This window comes from Oculina patagonica, chromosome 13 (genome assembly GCF_052425735.1).
Source record: "Oculina patagonica isolate OP01 chromosome 13, crgOcupat, whole genome shotgun sequence".
Lineage (NCBI taxonomy): Eukaryota > Metazoa > Cnidaria > Anthozoa > Scleractinia > Oculinidae > Oculina > Oculina patagonica.
The window spans coordinates 7,962,295-7,986,233 of record NC_135770.1 but is presented as its reverse complement, the minus strand read 5'-3'; the positions used below and the strand labels follow the sequence as shown (position 1 = coordinate 7,986,233).

Genomic DNA, 23,939 nt, shown 5'->3' with positions numbered 1-23,939 from the left:
TACTGGCGATCACCTAACCTTCGTGACCAATTAGTTCGCGCGAAACTCAAGCAGCCAGTAAACGCCCCACTCAACCAACCTAGTCAACCTCATGGCACTTTCCGCTGCAACTCGTAAACACGGATGTCTCACCTGCCCCCACATTGAAAATGGCAGAAGAACATACACTTTCAACAACACGGGAGAAGTGCGGGAAATCAAGCATCGCATAACTTGTAAATCTTCAAACTTAACTTATATGATAGAATGTAACAAATGTAAGAAACAATACATAGGGGAAACTAAACGTAGTATCCGTGAAAGATTCGCTGAACATAGACAAGCCACGAACAATCCTAGACACGCTAACGCTTCAGCAGCAGTACCTACGCATTTTAATCTACCTGATCACTCTATCCAAGACATGACACTCACTCCTCTGGAGCTCCAACCGACAAATAATGCATCCCGCAGAAAGGCTAGAGAGGCCTACCTGATACACAGAGGCCAAACACTTGCGCCTAATGGAATTAACCGTAGAAATGAACATTGACAATTTCATTATTTTTGGTTTTTTCAATTTTATTATTATTATTACTATTATTATTGTTTTCCGCGTTCTTCATGTTTATATATCTTGTCACCGTATATCTTTATATAGCTTGTATTAGTTAAACATTAACTCACACTGTATTATCCATATTCAAATTTTAGAGCCGTTATTTTCCTTATATTATAGTACTGGCCCTGAAGAAGACTAGCTCTGCTAGTTGAAATATTGGCCAATAAATCTTGCCCTCCTGCCGTTGTACCAGCCTTGCAATCAATTTGGTTTTAACGTGCTGCCTAAGGAGCTTCAGGTGATTTGCATTTGAAGAGTTTTATTTGTCCGCATTAGCCTCTATTGCAAACTAGTTCTTGTCTAATACCGAAAATAATCAGAAAAGGGAAATTAATTTATGAACTGTTTCGTGGTTTATTTAGTACACGATTTTTTATCAGTAAGAAATTGTTTTGAGCTGAATCCTGCCATTTAAAACACGTCATCGAGAAGGCCCTGGGGACAGGTAGTCTCCGCCGCAGCCGTTTTTACTGTCGTCCCAGACATAACGCTTCGTCACGCAACACGCAACGCTCCTCCTCACAGTTTTGCTTACAGTTTTGCGCGCTGGTTTGACGCGCAAGCCTGGGTACGAAACAAATATGGCTGCCACCTGGCGGTTTTTCCAAAAAGACCAAAACTCTTGTCGTTTTGACAGCATGGTCCTCAATTTTCACCGATAAAAATCATTATTTGCAGAATACAGTCATGGAGGAAAGGAAAAGGGCTAAGGAGTTTTCCTTTCAGTGGCCACATTATGCAGTGGACTTGGTTGAAAGAGCAACGGAGGTCGATGGCGCGAGTGTTATTTGTGTTGCAAGAAAGGAGTCCAAGATCTTTATAGCGTTTAAGGTGTTCCAAGAGTTTTGGAGAAGAAATCTGAAAACTGGAAAAATGATTCTCTTGGTAGACGACGAGAAAGGTGAGAAATTGTGGATAATCAAAATACAAGGTGTTAAATATTTTCTTGAGAACTTTAACTACACAACACAAAACAAAAAATTAAGCTGAAAGAAGTTTAAAGCTAGAATACATTGTACATTACTGTTTAACCGATTTGCATTGTCAACCAAAGAAAATTAATAATAACTATCCTAAAATTTGGGATTCTCTACCAGAATCGATCACTGGTTCGATTAGCTTCTCTTCTTTTAAGAAAAAAATGATTAAATTTCTAATAAAAGGAGTCTGAAATTGGCCTAGCTGCACATTCACAGCGAAATTACTAACATATTGCTAACCTGAGGTGGCCTTCCCCATAAGCCTTGTGGTTTCTTGGAGGCCTCCTCGCCCTATCTATTTAAGTTATTTTGAACATATTAATTTCTAAAGTGGGAAATAAAATGATGATGATGATGACAAACACATGTACCGCTAAAAAAAAAAAAAAAAAAAAAAAAAAAGCCCCAAAAACCCCCTGGGATCACGTTGTATTCATCAAACCATGCGCGAGACTCGGCAATGTACATCGTTTCTGAGTCTCGCGCATGGTTTGATGAATACAACTACCGTGATTCCCTGCAGGCGCGCGCTATAGAGGGAATCGGGTATTGCCTCACATGCTCAGTTCTTGTTAATTTCTATTGCCTTTATAGCCAAAATTGTAAAGTCCTTCATGAGTGGAACACTGAACCAAAGTACGTTGTCTGTGAAAACTTGTTTTGATGCGACAGATGTCACAAATGAAGGACAGCATTGTGATATAATGATTACGACAGGAAAGGTTTTCCTGCAGATTTTAAAGACTGGAATAATGGAGTTAACATTCTTCAGTTTAATTGTTTTTGATGAATGTCATCTTGCTATTAACAAGGAGCATCCATTTACAATTATATTAAAGCAAGTAGCGGGATGTGAACATGATTTAAGGCCACAAATAGTTGGTCTTTCAGCAACGATTCTTCTCCATCAAGCTTTCCCACAAGATATGGAAACCTTCCTTAGCTCCTTGGAAGAGTTATTTCATTGCAAAGCACTTATTTCAAATGACCTTCTCGCCGTGAACAGATATGGAGAACAAGCCGATGAAGAAATCAATTTTTACACTTGTGACCAGCCTCAGGATGAACTCGTCTGTAAACTCAATGGAATCCTTGAAAGTGCTGTTTTGTTTTTAAAGGACTACAGAGTGTGTGAAGAAACACGGTCTTGTGCGAAGTTTGTCAAACACATTTTGACTGAGAGCCATAAGGTTCTTTTATGGTTAGGACAATGGTGCACTGCTTCTATTGCAAGAATTGTTATAAGAGAAATCAACAAACTTGAAAAGAAGTGCAGTGAAGACAGCAACCTGCTCCTGTTGCAGTATTGCAGAACACAGATGAATTTAGTTATCAACATGTCAGGGCAAGAGGAATTGGAGGGTCCTGAAAATAGCCTTACTGATCTGACAAGAAAACTGCTCTTTCACATGGCCACGCATTTAAAGCTTGAAGATCAAGAGTTGGACGCTCATCAGACAACCTCGCCAAGTGCTGATCAACCTTGTCAAGTTCCGTCTCAATCTGCAAACTTAAAAACTTCATATGGTACTAACAGCCAATGTGACGACCCTTTGTGCGTAGTGCTTGTCCCTAGCACAATCATTGCTAAGGCACTGAACTCGCTCATTAACAAGCTGTCAAAAACTATGCCAGAGTACGGCTTCCTTAAAAGTGCATGTGTTCATGGTGACAAAGCAAAACAAGGAACAATTGAGCAAAGTTTATCTAGTGAAATGGAAGAGGACAATGTTATGGAGTGCGTACAGGACGGCTCGGTAAATGTTCTTGTTGCAACATTCGAAATTGAGCAAGAGTTGTATGCACGGAGATGCAGTCTTATAATACGTCTGGGCATGCCAAAGGTTTATGAGAATTACTTCAGAGTGAAAAGTAAACTTAAGTGTGCTGGAGCCAAGCTGGTGATTCTTGTGAAAGAAGAAGAAATGGCCAAGGCTGAAGAGAATTACAAGGTACAGTGTTTTGTGTAATGTTTAATTATAATAAGCAAGTAGCATTTTAACAGGATTAAATGAGGAGACAAAGACAAGTGACTTTGATTTTAAAGTTTTAAAGCATTTGAAAATTATTGTAGTGTCACCAATTGGGTGATTCTAGACCAATTTGATTGGGAGGGGGGTTGGGGGGGGGGTCTGATGCGCTGATTTTTTGATTCTGAGTTAATTTTTTATTTTAACTACCTTTTTTTTTTTTTTTTTTCCTCCAATTTTGCTGCCCCCGAGGCGACGGCCAGGACTGCAACTTAATTTGAGCGGTACTGTAGTAAGTTTTTTTTGGAACTATTTTTTTTATACTAGGCTAATACAAGATTAAGTAGAAAAGGTAAAACACCTCCCCTCCCTTGCATTCTCATACCCCCCCCCCTTACCATCCTTACTAATCCTTCCCTACACTGTACATCTATTTTTTTTTTCTTTTTACTAACCTGCACTCATTTGAACTCTCACCCCTGGATTTGCTGTCCAACCTCTTATCCACTTCGCCATGTACTGTAGGAAAATTGGGTGAACATTTCTTTTTTTTTATATATACATGTATGACTCCAATCCATACCCTTATCCTAACCTTATTTTTTACCCAGAAAAAAACTAACTATCAAAATATTAAATTAACTGTGGTTAAAAATTAACCACAATATATTCATTTGATTTTTCAGGTTTTCCAGATGATAGAGAGGCTCTTGAAGGAAATGTGTCCCAACAGCCGGCCACCAGGCCATGAGATAAAGAAACTGTTTGAAGATGATTTACTGGATGTTTATGAGCCTTATGGAGAAGGTGGCCCTAAAGTTGATCTTCTCTCTAGCATTTCTCTTCTTAACAGGTTCAATGTTTATTATTGTACAGTTATTATTATTATTATTGTTAATGTATTGTTTAGTATTACTGAGGTTACTGCATGAAAAGTAAATACTAAAGGAATGGATCCAATGAAAAGGCATTATTCAGGTCACATGAATGTGCTGTAAATCCCAATACAGAATTCGCTTTTTTCACGATCCTTAATACACCCTGTTTACCCCCCCCCCCGGGAAGACTTAGGAAGGCGAAGAAAAACGAAGTTAACTCTGCTGTGGAACTCAATGATTATTATCTCGGTGAATTTAAAATCTCAAGCTAAAGAACGATAAAGATGGCAATGAATACGAGCTTCGTAGTTTACTTGAATACTGGTAAGTAGGCTATGGCATTTTTTAACGGTGTATTCATTGAAAGGGAAAACATTTTGCCGATTATATGATTACAATAAATCATGTCAACAAATCTGTCGCGAGTCGCACAGTGCCAAGATGGAAATAATGACTCGCCGGGGGCAGCGACTTGATTATTAGTTGAACGTTAATTCTTCCTAGAAGCAGTTAGTGACCTCTGCCATTGTTTGCAGACACTTAACCTTAACAACGTGGAGAAATCCTAATTTAAACCTTCTAGTTTTTAAAACAATTTAGAATTTAAAATACTTTTGACCATTGTTCAGCTTTGAATCGCCGGCATGTCGCCTCAACACCGTTTTGTGTACTTTCGCTTGTTTTTAATCATCGCACGAAAAATCTCAGTACCAATAAAATAAACAAATTACAACATGGAAAATGCTTTGTACGATTTTTATTCACTCGTTGAGGTGTATCAGAAAACTCACTCGTTCGCTACGCTCACTCGTTCGTTTTCTGATACTACTCAACTCGTGAATAAAAATCGTACGCGCGCATTTTCCATGGAGTAATCTCTATATCTGTCCTTTGTATTTCAACTTGACGGTGACAACTTGATCATGTCGGAACTTGTTTATTATTATCGTTTTTGTTATCATTATCATCATCATCATCATCATCATCATAATTATTTTTATTATTTGCTTATTGTATTGGAACATTTTCCACAAGCGTTGCTTATGCCTGTGGATTGCATTGTTCTGTTTGTTCATTAGTTATTGTTCCAAGTATCCCAGTAGTGGTGTTGGTGCTCCAGTTCTTGTCTGTAGAAGAAAGGAATTGTGGTCTGATGATGAAGTAGAGTTTGTATCTGTACTCTACCTGCCACGCAACTCTCCAGTTTACCAACCTATCAAGGTATGTAGAGAAGCTTCAAAGAAATGGGCAAGGAACATTTTTCCAATGACTTTTATCAGTCAAGCAATTAGCAGTTTAATGTAAGCTGCAATTGAAGGGTTCGGTGCAAAAAGGGCGGAAGCGATTTTTGGCTAAAATTCAACATCGTCAAATCAGCTTCAAACTTATTAGATAGTTAGAGTAAATCTAATAAGGTTTAAATGATCTAGTTCCAATCCTAAAGATCAAGGAACTACTGTGATTAATTGGCCCTGGCCATCAACTCTGGTTTCTGTACTACATGCAGTAGCATGAAGTGGTAAGGAGTATACTGCACTACTTCCTCTGAATGTGATGCATAGCAAATCCACTGCACTAGATCGTAGTACATGTATATTTTTTCGGCTTGCCCTTTAGTTAAACCTCTTCTTATGGACACCTCGATATTTTGAACAGTTCGCCATGTCCCAGAGAAACAAGAGTTCATATTATCTCAACCTTTGTAATAGGGACAGTCAGTTCCGTCCCTTTGGTGTCATCATTTAAATGCTTGTCAGCATCTTGTTATGCTCCTGGGCAGAGAGATGCACTGTAAGAAAAGTGTCTTGCCTAAGAGCACAACACAATGACCCCAGCTAGCCCTTGAAGCCAGATTGCTCAATCTCACTTCCCACTTATCAAAGTGAGGGTATTATGTATAATTTATGAGACATGTGAAAAGATACTCCTTTGAAAGGAAAACAAAATTTCAGAGAAAAAAGGAAAGGGAAATGGCATGCAAAGCAGTTCACTTTGAGTATTACATATTTCTCTTGCTCTTACAGATTTGCTTAAGGTATTGTTAGTTTGGTTCTTAGTATCCATCCTTAATTTAAAGGGGCTATGTCACCATGAATTAAGTCAATTTGGTACTGTAATTTATAAAATTGCCTTCAAATCGAAGGAAAACTCCAAATGATTGTTTACTAAGGTAAAAAGACCATGGAGGTAACAATAAACTGAGAAAAAGCAAGGATGGCCTTGAATGGGTAAAATTGAGATGGATTGTAATTGACAACTTGGAACATTTAGGCTAGATTGCATTCCTGCATAATTTATTTTGCAATCAAGGGTAGCGTAACACTAAAGAGAAATGAAGTTAACGAGAAGACAGCAAGAAAGGCTGGAATCAAGTCTGAGATGCTTGCTGCCCTTGAGGCTTGTCGGCGTTTACACAAAAAAGGAGAGCTGAGTGACGAGCTTCAGCCAGTGTTCAGGTACATGTACAGTGTATGCTAAAAGTGATTTGTTACAATTTTCTTCGTAAAATAATTGCAGCAAGCCTAATGCTGATGTTAGGGACGGACCATTATTTTTTTGTCAGGGAATAGTTTACATAAGTAATTTCAAATTATCTCCTCTTTTCTCATGGCTAGCGGGTGTTTACATCAGGTTATACAGTGGAATCCATATTTCCCAGACCTCCAAAAAAAAACAAAAATTCGTTAGAGAAATCGTAAGTGAGGGTAGGGAAACACTTTTTGGTTCGCCGAGATCGGCGTTTAAAAGTTTTTTACATGAGGCTATGCCTCATGTAAAAAACTTTTCTTAATATAATATGGTTTTCAAGTCAAGTCATGCAAACATTTATGCAACATGAAGTCGTTCGTCTTTTTTTGGAGGGGGGGGGGGGGGTGAAAAATATTGAAAAAAATTGTTTGCAGGGCCTGGAAAGACAAAATAAATTGTTTGCAAACACGATATGCATAACAAAAAATAGTAAGAATTTCTAAAAAATGTTTGCAGAGGTGCATAAACTAAAAAAAAAGTTTGCAGAGGAAAACTTTTCATCCCCCCCCCTCCAAGAAATGGTCCGTCCCTTAGTACAATGTACATAATAATTTAGGTCTGCCTTAAAAAAAATGCTAAGAACCGATATTCTGTTTCTGCAATTTTTGACCTTTAGTCTGCAGTTATTGAGCTTGTTGAGACGTTGCACCATGCTTGTTCAACTAGCCGTCTGATTTGCTATGATTTGTTTAGATTCAGGGTTCCCCGTCTGACGGCAGAAGGTGAAGTGTGTGAATGTGAGGTTGCTGACAGTGGTGTTGGAATGGATGGCTCAGTCAAGAGAAACAGAGCATACAAGAGAAAGGTTCGTGACTCCGAAACACAGGGAGATTAAAAGAACAGTGTCACGGATTTTAGCCGAATTTAGGCGTGGGAAAATGACCATTAAATTCGCTGAAATATAAAAATAACCGTTTTAAACAGTGAAGGAACATTTCAAAAACACAGCAAATACAAAAGAAGGTTTGGATCGCCAAAAGTGACGAAGATTGAAACGGATTGCGATATGGGATTCTGAAATATTTTTGGGTTGCAGTTTTCAAAGTTAATCTTGTTTGCATGTAAATTTAAATTATAACGCCCAGGAAACACATTTGGTTGTTAGGAAGCTATGGTTTTGTCATTTAGATCCACAGAAGTAAATTCTTGGCAAACATTAAGTTTTACTGTATAGCGAGTATTAATAAACTACATGTAAACTTAACACAGCCGTGACACAGTCCCTTTAACTTGAACTGTTTATCTACATTGTGCACTGTATATGCACACACTAATTTAAATCTAATTAAAATTTAAATGGTCTTGATTATTTTAAACTGCCCAAAATAATCGTCCTTCTCTCTCTCTCGCACAGTTTCCTTCAATATTGGAAAACAATTTTCCAGTTTGTGGCGAACCAAGCTATGTGTATCGTGTCAGCATGGAGCTGACCAAACCGTGGACGTTTCAACGGGCTGTCAGGTCACAGAGTAAAGTTCAATCTACGTCAGCTACTCATTATCTTGGGATTCTCTCCAGAAAGCCACTACCCAAGGTAAAAAAAGAATGTGATACTTGCAGTTACAGTTCAACTTAAGTCTTGAAAAGAGAGCCTTACAGTATCCAGTGGCCAGGCTTCAGTGGGAGAGTCAAACCCAGGGCCTTTGTGTTTCTGGTGCAAATCCTCTACCAAAGAACTATAAAGTTTCCAAGCTATCTCTGCTTTTTATTCTTAGGTTATTTCTAGAACATTTTTAATTCGTAATTTATTTATTTTTATGAAAACACTAGTACTTCTTTTAAACTTTTCAATTTTTTTTAGCATTTTAGCGGTATCTTTTTAAAGTAGTTTTTATAGATAGATAGATAGATAAAAAATATTTTATACATACTCTCTTTTACTTTGAATTTGTTTTATTTTACACAGGGCCCCCGTTGATACCAGTCCTGCGTCTGAAGGGGTCACCCTGTTAAAATATCGATTATTACTATTACTATTATTATTATTATTATTATTATTATTATTATTATTATTATTATTATTATTATTATTATTATTATTATTATTATTAAAGAAATTTGAAGCTGGTCGACTGTGTTCAAGTTCTTCATTATATTTGTACCTGTTATTTGCGACTACGTGTATGTATATTCCATAAAACAAATCATGTGATGATCATATTATAGATTTAATACTATGGTGCTAAAAGATCGCACGTGTCAACCAGAAGCATATAATCAAGTCACCGAGTTGTGACTTGTGTACTGTAGTCTTGTTGCCATTAATGGAGTGTGATCATCTATTGAAAAAGAGTAGCATTACGTAGACGCACTGAGAGAGTAATATTTCATACATTTATTTCTTTTTATTGCAGCTGCCTGGCGTGTTGATATTTGACAGAGCTGGAGAGGTCACTGCAACGGTTACTGAGTGCAGTGCAGATCCTGTTGTCCTGACTTCTGATCAGCTGTCACTCCTGCAGAGATTCACTGGGTATGTCTTCAGGGAGATTGCAAAACCAAAGAAACATGACTCAGCTACATTCCCGACATTTGACCCATCCATTGCCACTTCTGGGTATTACATTTCACTTCTTAGTGATGCCCCTGGTAGCTGTTCCTCTCAGTTAAACGCAACACTGCAACGGAAGGAAATTGCATTCGATTTCATGCACTCCATTGAAGATGCACTTGGCAGCTTCGACAATCCCACTGACCCACCCCCTCCTGGTGTTAAAGACCCAGAGATTTTCAGGGATGCAGTAGTGACAGCCATTTACCAAGATAAAAACACTCATTATTACGTGGCTGACATCTGCTATGACCGTAGCCCCGCAGATCCGTTTCCAAACTCCGATCTAGCCAGTACTTTTGCTGAGTACTATCAAAAGCGATACGAAGTCGAGGTATCCTTGGATCAACCCATGCTGGATGTAGATCACACATCTTCTCGACTCAACTTTCTGACGCCCCGCTATCAGAACATCAAAGGCCAACATCTTTCTGTACCTGAGAAAGATTCCAAGAGGTCACAGAAGTCCATGGTCTTTGTGATTCCCGAGCTGTGTTCCATTCATCCGGTGCCAGGATATCTGTGGAGGCAGCTGTTCAATCTGCCAGCTGTGCTGTATCGTATGGAGTCACTTTTAGTTGCCGAGGAGCTTAGGTCGCATATTGCCTGCGTCCTTGGCATGGAGGCTGTTGATTGGCCAAGTGATGTTCCGCTGCCATTGTTGACAATGGGTGAAATGGTTGGAGAGGAGATTGTGCATAAACCATTATTCTGCCGCAGAGGAATCAATTGACAAGTCTTCTTCTAAGATGGCTACAGAGAAGCTCACCAGTCTGCACTGCGCAGAGCTGTCTGAAGCGTTAACAGATCTACGAATTTCCGGACAGAATGAGCACAATGAGATGCAACCTGCAGATAGCTTGCCCTTACAAGATGCTAATGCTCATGCCACTACTCATTCTTCGTCAAAGATCGTTAGTGATGAAACATGTTTTGAAGGTTCTTGCACTGAAGCTAAGAGGGAAGTTTCTCATATTTTTAGCGGAGCGAAGGTGGATTCTTTACAGAGGGAGCTCTTTGACAGAAATTCCTCTGTTCCTTTAGACCAAGGAGCATTGCCTGGTGACAACAGTAAAACTGCGCTTGAGTTGGAAAGTGAATTGCCTCCCATCACAATTTGGACTGAACCGCTTATCTCCAGCTTATACCAAACCTGTGGTCCACCATCAACCTTGATTCTTCGCGCTCTCACCACAGGTATCACTGGAGACGTGTTTTCCCTGGAGCGACTTGAGATCCTAGGTGATTCATTCTTGAAGTATGCCATCACCTCTTCAATCTTCTTCCAGTACAGGTACGAGAATGAGGGCAAGCTGTCTTTCATGCGGGGTCTCAAAGTGAGCAACCGACAGTTGTTTTACCTTGCACGGCAGCAAGGCCTGCCTTCTTATGTTATTACCCGCATGTTCAGCCCTCTGGTCAACTGGCTGCCTCCTGGATTCTATTACAATGATGGTGGTGACACTGAAGGATCGGGAGAAGGAAATCTTCTTTTGATGTCAGAGAAAGGCCCTCAAGAGTTTGAGGACGACGAAGAAGATGGAAGTATTTTTGCAGAGGAAGGACTTTCAGGTCCTAGTGAGGGTCCTTGTAGTCAAGGCCCCTCTGGTAAGGGTCACTCATCTGATATCCAGCTGAGGCACAACTTGCATCTTTGTTGTTCGGACAAGGCCGTTGCCGATGCCACTGAGGCCCTTGTTGGTGCATACCTGTTGTGTCTTGGCCCAGAAGGAGCCTTCAAGTTTCTGAAATGGTTGGGCGTGGAACTCACAAAACAAGAAGAAACTCAAGATGACTATGACGCTAGTAGGTCTTCTACTAAGGATTCCGCTCTTGGTGCAGATGACTTGGAATCAGACTCAACCATGAACAGTCAGGACGATTTAAAAGTGCCTTTTCAAGCTTGTCAAACATTTGATAGAATCTTCTCCCCGTCGGGAGAGATAGCCTTCCATTACTGAGTTCTTATCAAGCCAAAGGTCTACAGCTGCCGAGTTCAAGACACTAGAGGAGGCTCTCAACTACCGCTTTCGTGACAGGTCTTTGCTAGTGCAAGCCTTCACACACACCTCCCTGCCACGTGACTACAACTCTGTACGAAGCAGCTATGAACAACTGGAGTTCTTGGGAGATGCTCTCTTGGATTTTCTTGTGACGCGTCATTTGTACTTACACCACAGACACATGCCCCCTGGCGAGCTAACTGACCTGCGATCGGCTGTGGTGAACAACTACAGTTTTGCTGCTCTGGCGGTCCAACTGGGTTTTCCCAAACACCTGCGATCAATGTCGCCACAGCTGTTCAGCATGGTAAACAAGTTTACAGTGAAGCTGAAGGAGAAAGAGATGAAACAGCAACAAGTCGAGAGTGAAGAGGTACTGTATTGTATGTTTTTCAGTCTGTTTTTGGTTGAGTTTCAGTTTGTTTTCATGTGGCCTGCAGGGAAATGCGTTGTTTTTGCAATCTTTCGTTTGACAAGTGTTAAGCCGGGATAAATCAAGAGCCAGAATTGCCGAAAGTTGGCGAGGGCTCCAACCTTTGCTTTCATTTGACTTTAATGAGCTCTCATCCACTCAGGTGCACTTTATCACCGAAATAATTTTGTAAAAAAGTTCATAATTTCACGAACGTCGACGAGAGTTTTTAGGTTTATGACATATATCACGCTCCCTCGCCCTTTTTGTCCACTGTTGTTGTTCAAAAAGCTGTATAATTTGTAATTGAAACTCATGATTTCGCAACCATCGTCCAGTCTTGTTCTGCGTAATTTGCCCTTTAAAGGAAAGGGTGTGTTTTCACTAAGTATGCAGAGAAAGCAGAACTCTATAGACACAACACCAATATTCGCCATTTTAATATTTTCTTTAAATAAACCGTGCAATCTTCCTTCCTGTTCCCAGATTTACTCCAGTGTTTTTCTCATGAGAAACGAGGGTGACGAGGAAGGCGCGCAGGTAGAGGTACCCAAGGCATTAGGTGACTTGTTTGAGGCGGTCGCTGGCACATTGTACGTGGACTGTGGTCAAGACCTGGATAGGGTGTGGCAAGTGTACCTACCTATCCTCAAGCCCTCTATTGGTAGGTTGTCAACATCTAAGGCCCCGTCACATTGGAACAGTTTTCGATTGAGTGCCGTAAAACCAAAACCAAAGTAATCACTCCACCCAGTCACAAAGAACACACACAATTCAGTAAACCAATCAAAACCCGAAGCAAATACATGTGGTCGACACGAAGCGCACGAAAACGTGCGTAAGCGAGTCACGATTGGTTTTGGTTTTACTTCCGATTGGCTGGGAAGTGGCGAGAGATTTTTAAACTAATCACTGAGCGTAGTAATGCAAAACCAATGCAAACGCAAATTACTTTCGACACTCAAGTGAAAACCGCTCTAATCGGGATAAATTGGAGAATGAAGAAATTTGAAAACGGCATATTAAATATTTTTCCTCCATATTAGTCCGGATAACTTTAAAAACGCGTCTATTTTGGTCAAAAAAAACCCCGGAAAAATGTGTTTTCTAAATGTTCCGTTTTAAAAATGTTTTCTGCCCGCACAAAAACGCAAAGTCGGGTTTTTCAAATTAATCCAGTTTGAAGAGCGTTCTCAAAAAGTTCCGTTTTCGGTTGATAATATTATCTGGACTAGTGTAGACGGTTGGCCAAACCTGAAAAAAAGAAGATGCATTTTCAAATTTATCTGGATTAGTGTGGACGGGACCTAAATCTCCTAACTGACCTTACTTCATTGTTCGTAATAACCCTTAAGCTTATTCGTGCTTGTACAAAGTAGTTTTGCTCAGCAGTGGCACATTAAATTTAAATTTCTCAGAATACAAATTACAGAAATTACGCTATCGATTCCGCGTAAGCTGCTAACCGTTTGCAAAACAGTTCATTTACCGGCAAAATTAGGCTAATTTCTGAACAAATTCATTCTTTGATATCAAAGAAATGAGACAAAGGCTTCTGTAATCCCTACTTTCATTGCATTTTTTTTTGTCAGTGATATGCCATGCAAAGTGGATTTCTTTTTAGCATTCTAAGAGTGCAAAGCACGGTCGCTATTGGTTTTAAATCATGAAAAAACGACCAAGAATGTTAAACCGCAAATAAACAAGGATGGTTACGTCTCATGATGACTACGACGGATTACGAGCTACAAACAGAAAAAAAAAGTGACCAAGTTTTTCCAGCCATAGATGTGCAGTCCACGACGTAGCTCATTTAAATGCTTATTTATCTCTTACTTAAAGTGCTACTACGATCAAATTTTCGATTTCCATATTTTTACATTTTCGTGTACAATAAGACTTTCTTACTCACCTTGCAAATTTTCAATCCATTACGAACATCAGAAGTGGTTTTGTTTTAACGTTTATTTCCGATATTTTATGGCCGCCATTAAACAACCTTGTTCCAAGGCTTTGTTGCGAATAGGGAGAAAATGACGTCAAAGGCTAAAATACCTCACGGGTTGAAATTATAATAACAATATGTATTGAAAATCACGCGAAAAGCAACAAAAACTTTGGGCTTGTTTTTCGTGCAATTTTCTATGCTGATTGTTATTCTAATTTCAACCCATGAGGTATTTTAGCCTTGGACGTCATTTTCTCCCTATTCGCAACCAAGCCTTGGAACGAGGTTGATTAATGGCGGCCGTAAATTCTCTGGAATAAATGTTATAATACAACGACTTCTGATGTTCGTAATGGATTGAAATTTGGCAAGGTGAGTAAGAAAGTCTAATTGTTCACGACAATGTAAAAATATGAAGATCAAAAATTTGATCATAGTAGCACTTTAAATAATCGTTCTTTAATGTTTGCTTTACTCTGTAGATTACTACTCTGCCCACCCCCCTATGTCAGCGATACGAAGGTTATTGGAGATGATGCCAAATGCTGCCAAGTTTTCGTATGTATCACGTTTTGAAATTTATATCACACAATACAGGTTATTCTGTGGAGCCCATGCCATTGCGTTTTCTTTGTTGAGCTTGTTCAGCTGTGATGACATTTTGTGAAAGTAATGTGATTTTCTGTATATGCCTTATTACGTTCCAGAGGTTTTTTAAGAGCTTCTGAGGGGTAGGGGGGGGGGAGCTGTTTAGAGAGGAGCTTATTTCAGGTAGGCCCTCTGCCCCCTCCCCCCCCCCCCCCCCCCCCTGAAGGTAATGTGACTACAATCTTGCACTACATTCCTGGAACTGAAGGCTGTGGCAAAAAGCTTCGACTCTTTACCAATCACTTTTTTTGTTAAATTGTGCACCCCTCCATTTCAACATAGTACAACCAGAAAAACTGTGTGTTAATGCCCGATTCTCTCTATGGCGCGCGGCTGCAGGGAATCATGGTAGTTGTATTCATCAAAACATGGGCGAGACTTAGCAACGGTAAATACAACTACCATGTTTCCCTGCAGGCGCGCGCCATAGAGGGAATAGACCATATTCGTATTCTCGGTATTGGACTGGAACTAGCTTGCAATGGAGGCTAATGCGGGTAATCTTTTCAAATGCAAATGACATGAAGCTTTTTTTTAATGATATTCCCTGCATCAGCCTCCATCGCAAGCTAGTTCCAGTCCAATACCGAAAATACGAATATGGTTAATTGGCCATTGTTAATCGCCCTTTCGTTGTAATTTACTTTCCAGGCCAGTGGAGAGAATGGTGGATGGTAAATTCAAATCTACTCTGACGGTGGCAGGGTTTGGAAAATTCGTCGCCACTGGAAGAAATTTCCGAATTGCAAAGTCAAGTGCTGCGCAAAAGGCCCTGAATGTTATCCAAAAGACAAAGTCTGAGACGAAAGTTGATAGCTCGTAATTAACAGTGTTTTTAAAGGTTCTTGAATGGAGCTAATGGTCAATATGAAAAATGATTTTAAAATGTACAATGATTTTAACTTAAAAGTAAATCGAGAAGCTTTCAGCTAGCCCTTAGAGAGGGGACGGGAGGGGGGTCTGAACTGTTCGTGGGGGGGGGGGGGTCGGGTCTGAACTTTTCGTATATACAATTGTAAATATTTTAATCCAATTTTATGGGATTTTAAAACTATTTTATCCTTATTTTAGTATGTGTTAGAATTGTCATTTTTATAGTGTCCCCATTTGATGGTTGGCATATACTGCTATTTCAGTTGATACTTAAATAGAGGTTTCATCATAATTATCATCATCATCATTATCGTCATCATCATCATCATCATCATCATCATCATCATCATCATCAGAGTTTTACTAAGGGTAAGCTGCTGTTTGGAGTGCGCTCGAAATCCTGAACTTCGTGTTAGGGGCTGATTACATCAGTCGGGCTGGCCTGCTTAGCTGAAAGACACGTCGGCAAATTAAGCCCTACTCTCGCATGATAACGGCATTGTTGACCCATGAAAACACGGTGATGTGACAATCTTGAGTTAACGATGACATTGCAGTGCAAACGTCATTTCGCAGCCGGACTGCAATTAGAATTAGCCATTTTGAGCAGTTTAGACTAAGTGACGTATCTTGAAGAATTTGGAACAGTTGTTATGTGTAACCAGCAGCAGAAATGTCACAAGTCCTAACCGTTCACGATCCACTGTTGTTCTTTGACAATGTTGTATTTAGAAAGTTTTAACGTTTAATAACAATTGGGAAATTTGTCTTAAAGATCTATTTACTAAACCATGATAACTTGATTTTTTGCATTCAATACCTTACTACTTTAAATAAGCGCTCCAGTAAGGGAGGCCTTCTTGAATAAGTGCCCGCTTCCTTGGCCATCTCATATCCATGACTGTTCTCACTGACGCTTACACCTACCATATCTGTGGTCCATGGGTGTAATTTTAATAAAACAGTTATTGCCCTTCTTTGAAGTTGTGCACGCCACCATTTTGCCTTGAATCGTGCTTTAAATTTTGCCGTGAATCGTGCTTTAATCATGCTTTGTATGACGGTGAAGGGTGGCCTGATTACTTCAAGTTACACACACAGGAATGCCGTAAGAACCTGCGCTCCAGCTTACAGTACCGACCGCAAATGGAACCTTTCAAGGCAACGCTGCTATTTATTTAAAGAATACCGAATTTTGATAAAAAAAAAAACTGCAAAGATTTTAGAACATTTCAAGACTTTCTAAGAAATTTTTATACGATACGTATACGGTAAATGTTAGTTTGGAATTGATTGCGTTTTTGTACTTTCTAAATTTTTAATCCAATATCCTAAAAGAAAATAATACACTTTTGAGGTTTAGAAAAGCAGCTGAATGCCCTTGCATAACGGCCTGGGCATTGACTAGCAGCTTTTCTAGATATCAAGCGTGCATTATTTTTTTAAAGAACATGGTAAACCATCTTCTAGTGGGTAAATGTATAACCCAGAAATATTTCCACTCTGCGAACACAATTATAATTGATGTGTTTGAGTTGCCTTTGGATAGTTTAACAACGCCATTTCATGTTTGTAAAAGTGTGAGCTTAGCTACTTATGCCGATAATAAAAACACTCGGAAGAAGTCGTCGTAAAATGATGACGGCTATACCACGTTTTCTCCCGCCAAAATGACACTGGTTTACACGCGCTCACTCTTACTACTGGAGCGGGGAGAGAAAGGGAGGGGGAGGAAGGGGGGTGGGGGGAGGTAGGCAGGCAGGCAGGGAGGGAGGGAGGGAGTAAAGAGCGAGAAATGGAAAGATGGACTTGAGAATGTGGTTAATTTAAAGAAATTACAGAAATATCCAGAACTGGAGGAAAAGCGAACAGTAGAAAACAGGCAAATGGCACACAGCTGCACACCAAAAGACGATTATACATTTAAAGGGACATGGTCAGCGTTTAGACCGCGCTGACCTGGACACCAGTTTCACGTTTTGAAAAAAGTCCACCTTAACCCTAAATCAAAAATACGCGTAGGGAACCTTCAGAAATCTGCTTCGATCTCCACAGTGTTTTTTTTCTAAATTTTCCCCTTTTGTGAATCACTGAGAAGATTGAAGCAGATTTCTGAAGGTTCGTTTTGAAAAAAGTCCTACGGCCTCGTAAATTTGGCTGCCCTCGGAATTTTTTTCATGAAATTATTTCCAAAGTGGACAGCATGTAGTCCAATTACGTATACTAATTATATAGCTGTCAGTAAATCCTATTTTGTCAGCGCAGGTATTTTTCCTTAATTTCTGAGAACTGTCCAATTTGGGATTAAATTTGGATAGTTTCAATTGGACAGCATGTAGTCCAATTACGAATATTAACCGACAACGATTACTTTTGTGTTCCGTCGCCCAAACAAGTGCAGAGAACAGACCGAAGACGCGCTACCGTTTCTCCAACTACAGCGGCCATGTAAAATTTGACGCGCTCGACACGGCGCGGAAGATTAAACGAAATCCCAAGGGGGCGTTTATGCACCGTTCAATATTCAGTGTTAATATACAATCTTCGTTCACTGTCCAAAATCCACGCGCGCAATTGGTTAAAATAGATCACGTGATTTTGCTTTACCTGTCGTCAGCAAACTCCGACAGTGCAGTATTGACAATAATGCACAAAAATCGTGCATTATTGAAAGTATCTTCAGCTTCAAGGCTTGTAGAAGTGGAAGAAAAATATATTCTTCAAATTATCAACGATTCAATACCAAACAAAATCGAAGAGGATAACAACTTGAAGAGCTTTCATGTTCAAAGGTAAACTGCAGCTCAATAAATACATTTTTGTGCCGGTGCGATTGACTTGCTCGTAGTTGCTTGATTGTGAAAGCTATCGACTTGCTTTGAACAAGCTTCTCGCTGACTGTATTTATGAACGACCACAGCTGATGAACGATTTTATGAACCATTTAATCTTTATTTCTGTACGGCTTATTTGTGATTTTTATATAATATTGATCCTATCCCGTGTAATTATGTACTGCTACACTTCTTTAATATTTTTAAACACTATTGTTTGAAGTCTTTGAAGTTCGTTAAGTCGAGATTCCCGCTTACAGTGTACTCAGATTGTATATTAAAAGGGTTAGAGTCTGTCTGTTCGTGTTTTGTTGACAAATACACGCACTTGCTGGCCTCACAATGAACTCGAAATTTTCAATACTGCACTCGGCTACGCCTCGTGCAGTATTAAAAATTTCTCGTTCATTGTGCGGCCAGCGCGTGCGTGTATTTGTCAACAAAACACTCACAACAGTCTCTAACCCATAAATGTTGTCGTGATACACGATTACAGATTGGCAATGGCAAGGGTCGAGGTCAGCATTGACGTAAAACTAGACGCCGTGTTGCGAAATTAGCATAAATACTCTGCGATTTTAACAGAATAATCACACTTGAGATTGCATCAAATGTGAATCGTTTTGAGTTTATCGTTCTTCATGTCGAGTCCCAACCGTGGTCGTGGTCGTGGTCGTGGTCGTGGAAGTGGTCAACCTGATAAAAGCGCTAGTGGAAGTGGTCAACCTGATAAAAGCGCTAGTGGAAGTGGTCAACCTGATAAAAGCGCTAGTGGAAGTGGTCAACCTGATAAAAGCGCTAGTGGAAGTGGTCAACCTGATAAAAGCGCTAGTGGAAGTGGTCAACCTGATAAAAGCGCTAGTGGAAGTGGTCAACCTGATGAAAGCGCTAGTGGAAGTGGTCAAACTGATGAAATGCCCCTAGATAAGTGGAAGACGTGGGATGACTTTTGCGATTGGTTTTGGGTCGGATCGAACGGTAACGATTTGATTAAAAAACTTAATGCCTCCAAAAAACGCGTCGATTTCATTCGTCGAGAGAAGTACAGGCCCGTGGTTTATTGCATCGTTCTCAACGATGGTCAGTTTCCCGGTAAAACGAAGGACGAGACGAAGACGGAGGTTCAGTGGAAATTATGCAAAGTTGGATTTACTCAAGTCGATACAGCTACAGGGACAAACAACAGAATGGAGGATGTAAGGAAGAAGATATGTAGCAAATATGAGTCAAAGAGAGAAGGCCAAAAGGCATCCCCAAGTGTGCTGTTTGTGTTATCAATCGGAGCAGTAGATACCACGCCGTATTTACAAACAGAGAAAAGAATAAGGGAGGCGGTTGGATGGCCCATAGGTAAAAAGCTTGCGAAGGAAAACGGTCTGCCGTGCTCCACGGAATGGGTTTTAACGACCCAGGCCTTTATTGAGAAGATCAAAGAGTCGATAGATCAGAAGAAAAAAGAAGGCACTGCTGATCCGATTGATCTGTTTAAGACACTGAAATATCGGGATCCCAAAGCTCAAAATCCCAAACCACCATCCGAATGGCTTGATGAAAAGCAGACGACGGTGGGTAAATTTACTTAAAAGAGTTTAGCTCGACTCGAATCATAAACATGTTACATTGCATGGAAACATGTCTTGTTCCGAGAACAAAATGAGCAAAAACACGGGAAAATTTTGACACATTCGTATACATGTAGTTTAACCAATGTAGTCAGGAACACCATTGAGTTTTACAAAATTAAAATATTATAACCAAGATAATGAAATTTAGTTCACAAATCACAAACTGTTGTATGGTGAAACTTTAAGTGGATTAGTTACTTTCCAAGGTTATTATATGTTGAGCGACTGTTAGTCACTCTCGTGCCTCGTTCTTGCTCCTTTTGCAGTTCATTTGAAATATTGTATTTCTGGTGGAGATGTAACCTAAGGCAAGTCAAAAGGAAATAAAGTTTTGTTTATGTACTCTATACAGGTAGCGTGACAAGAGTTTTTCTGCCATAAAGACTGCTTTTTGCATACAGGGCAGAACTTTCAAACACTTCATGGGCATAAGCTCAAACTGTGCATAACGAGCGTAACTATATCTTTGCGGAGCTAATTTTTGTAACTGCGAAGAATACAGGAATGTATCTAACTTTAATCGTTAGTCAGTTACGGTGTGGAAGCGTTAAGCACGACTGAACTTAACGGGGCTCAGAAGCTTTCAAGGTCACGCGATTTAAAAGCGATTTTCTGTTACATGCATGGAAACTGGTCTTCTTACCAAACCCGGCTTAAAACTAGTCAGTTTGGCAACAAAAATTGTTAGTTCTTGTTAGTTCTACTAACTTTGTATAAAACTTTTAAGCCAAATTGGTCAGATTCTTAGTAGAATGTCCGGCCACGTTTTTCATCTCATTGAATAACAACTGCCTTATTACTACACATGTAAATGACTGAAGAAGTCGGGTATTCTAGAAACGCTCCGTCACATTTTTTGTTGTGTTTTAAGTTAATTTCTTTGTGTTGAAAGCTGAGAATAACCAATTTTAAGTTCTTCTTTTGCCAGTTGAATTCAGCGTCATTTAAAAGCTAAAACCATGTTTATGTTGAATCTAGAGAACTTTCTATTTTAATTTTGCCTGGAGCTCAATTTTTTTCCGCCACCCGCGAGTAGTCCTTTGTTTCAATAGACGCCGGACTCTTTGGTGTGGGTTATGGCTGAATTAACTTGTCTCTCGTGTATGTCAATTTGCAAAAGATGTTTGAAATCACTAAAGCCTGATTCTCATATAATCGCCCCAATCGTTTCTATCGCATCTGTCACGACTTCAAAACGTTTTCTTGCGATCGGGGCGATTCTATGAGAACATTACACAGACAATCGCTAACGTCTGCGGCGACCACAATCCCTTGGATCGCTCGTGTTCTATCATTCTTCGCCGTAAAACTGCAACAATTGAGAAAATAGGAGGCCACGAGTATTGCTCTTTTATTGAAGGCTGATTGCGTTGAATGATCGGTTTCGTAGGTCTTCGCTCACACCAGGCGATTGGGACGATCACGATCGCTTGAATCGCCCGTGTTCTATCCTTCTAGCTTCTCTTCCCCTTCTTTTCCGTAAAGCTGCAATAACTAAGAAAATAGGATGCCACAAGTTTTGCTCTTTCATTGAAGACTGTCATTGTGCCAGATCTAGGGCTAAAATGATTGTTTTTCGTAGGTCTTCGCTTATCGCAGGCGATCGGGACATTTATATGAGAACCCCCTGATCGCTTCCATCGTTTACGATCGTTAGCTATCGTTTCAGTAGTTGCAAACGATCGATGCGATAGAAACGATCGGAGCGATCATGATCACATAAGAACCAGCCTTAATCCGACTGGCTTCGCTAAATGTATCAACAAAGTCCTGTTCTCGTTCCACATGACTTATTACTGACTTTATTTCGCCTTTGAGGGTGGGGAACAGGGGAACAAGCTGCATGAGCTGCACATGCTGCTTCGACTATAAAATTGGCAAACATTGGAGCATTGTTCGAACATTCTCGGACATGTGAAAAAATACTGCAAAGCAACGAAAAATTAAAATAGCTTATCTTGTAACCTGCCAGTTTTGAGCTCGTCAGCTGCAACGGTTTGGACGTGAAAGCAAAATTAGATTGAAAAGTTGTGTTCAGCCACCTGGCTTAATTAACCAAACAGTATTTGTAACATTAATAAAAACCACCAATAAAATCAAATTAATGTGAAAAATAGTTACAGTAAAAATCTTTGCGTTCGGATACGGAGGCAAATCCATACAAGAAGCCAAGTTACACGAGCTTTCGATGCACTTGTTGCCAGGAACCCTTTTTTTCGTTTAAATTAGGAGACTTGTTGAAGGGACACAGTGATGGATTAATTGCTTTTCTGTGCTGTCGAAGGGAGGCAATATGTATAACAGCTCACATACTCATCTAGACTTTCTCAAAGCCCATTTCTGGCACTGCGTCGCTCGCTTCTCGCGACTTCGTCCCTTGCTATCGTTATTATTAAACCGTGGCAAGTCAATACTCATCTTGCGTGGTTTGTTTCTCATCTGTCTCATCAATTCAGTTCTAACTAGTTGAACCGATGGGTACCATATAATGTATTGCATAAGAATTGTCCCTTTTTAACTGCAAAACTAAATTGCATTTTCTGGAGCTTGAGAGAAGGAGTAATTCCGCAATTGATGTGAAACAAATAAACATTCGCTAATACCGTATTTATTCGATTAAGCGCCCAACCTCGAGAGCGCCCACCCTGTAAGTAAGAAAAGTTAAAAAGCGCCCAGCCTCGAATAAGCGCCCATCCCCACCCCCTTCAAAAAATACTGTAGTGCACAAGAGGAGTACTTTGATTATTATTAAACTCGAGATTAAAATTGACTAAGTACTAGTAAGAGGCTTTGTCCGCCTTATGAGAAACACTACACAACCAAAATAACCGTATCATTCTAATCTGTTTTAATGTTTAATTTAAAACTTTTTCTCTTACAATGGAAGAAAAAAAGTAATGTTTAATAAACATGAATGACTGAACAGTTTTATTTAAGTGTCAAAGAAGTCTAGCCGAGGATAAAAAAGTCTTTACTTATATTAGGGGACTCTTAGACCCCATTTACATGGAAAGCGGATAATAAAATTTATAAACACTTAAAATTTGGCTATTTACGATCAGAAAGACTAAATTTTAACTTTCTTATTTACAACAATTCAAAAATAAATAAATAAATAAATAAATAAATTTTGGTTATTCACAAATACTGCAGACGAAACAAGTGCTACATTGGACACAGTTCTCACATTCGTTGACTATCTTGGAAAAACGTGAATTAGTTTAAACGTATTTGTTAAAAAGTAAGAATAATGAACAATTCCATTCCACAGGTAAACTGTCGCGCTTTATACCTTGATGCTGTAGTGATGGTAGGAGCTTGAACTAACCAGATGGCCTGGGTTTGCAGAGTATTTGTCTTCGTTTAACAACTCACATCGATATTTTCCATCTGAACGAGGAGACGAGGCGACGTTAAACGAAGAACATGGCGGATTGTTAACACAGCTCAGAGCGCATTCTTTATAATTGCTCACAATACTCGATGAACCAACTGATACTTGAAGACGATGAAACTTGTCAACTGCAAAGTTGCCGTACGACACAACATTTCCCTGCACATGGATCCCTCGCTTTAAACCACGGCTTCCATCCATATAATTTTGTGCCACTGTTGACGCGAAATCAAGTGTGAGCACTAGAATGAGAAGTTGTAAATTAAATTTTTCTCCTGGCATAGTGAAGCGGATTTGTCGTTGTTTTCGTCTCTCGTTACATTCCCCGCCTTATCACATCATTAACAGATCCGCAAAGTAAACCCCGGCAATTTTAATTGTCGCTTCAAGCTTTAAATCGGAGCTTTTGATAATTAATAATACCAAAGGTAAAGGCAAGTTAACTGAATGAGCTACAAAGCCCCTTAGCTTTAGCATTGAGCAGTGATAATTAATTTAATTGGACAGGTATTTCGGTGCGAATTTGTCACAATCGAAGACTTGCATTGTGTTATTCAATTTCTTCCTAACTTGTCTCATAACCTACTTCACACTTAAACAAGTTCAACTTCAACTTCAAGTTCAAAGCATCTGAATCAGATGGAATCATTATTTTAATTGCTAATGATATAGGTAAATACAACAGTTATGCCA

The 23,939-nt window shown here is 39.6% G+C and overlaps 1 protein-coding gene and 1 pseudogene across 3 annotated transcripts; both read left to right on the top strand.

Moving 5' to 3' along the window:
* Positions 1-1,181: 1,181 nt before the first annotated feature.
* Positions 1,182-16,376, top strand: LOC144634905 (endoribonuclease Dicer-S-like; annotated as a pseudogene). The gene is made up of 11 exons (XR_013567279.1): positions 1,182-1,502; positions 2,176-3,533; positions 4,238-4,404; positions 5,509-5,650; positions 6,740-6,885; positions 7,652-7,763; positions 8,313-8,492; positions 9,313-11,885; positions 12,411-12,588; positions 14,355-14,430; positions 15,172-16,376. The product of XR_013567279.1 is annotated as an endoribonuclease Dicer-S-like (transcript).
* A 2,330-nt stretch (positions 16,377-18,706) lies between these two features.
* On the top strand, positions 18,707-20,201 carry LOC144635040 (uncharacterized). Of its 2 annotated transcripts, XM_078494109.1 has the most exons (2): positions 18,707-18,923; positions 19,104-20,201. In XM_078494109.1, the coding sequence occupies exons 1-2, from the start codon at positions 18,869-18,871 to the stop codon at positions 19,808-19,810; spliced, it is 762 nt and encodes a 253-aa protein (XP_078350235.1). In that variant the 5' UTR covers positions 18,707-18,868; the 3' UTR covers positions 19,811-20,201. The 2 variants fall into 2 exon arrangements, with proteins under 2 accessions (XP_078350235.1, XP_078350234.1); XM_078494108.1 differs by having other exon boundaries at positions 18,708-20,201.
* The last annotated feature ends 3,738 nt before the right edge of the window (positions 20,202-23,939 follow it).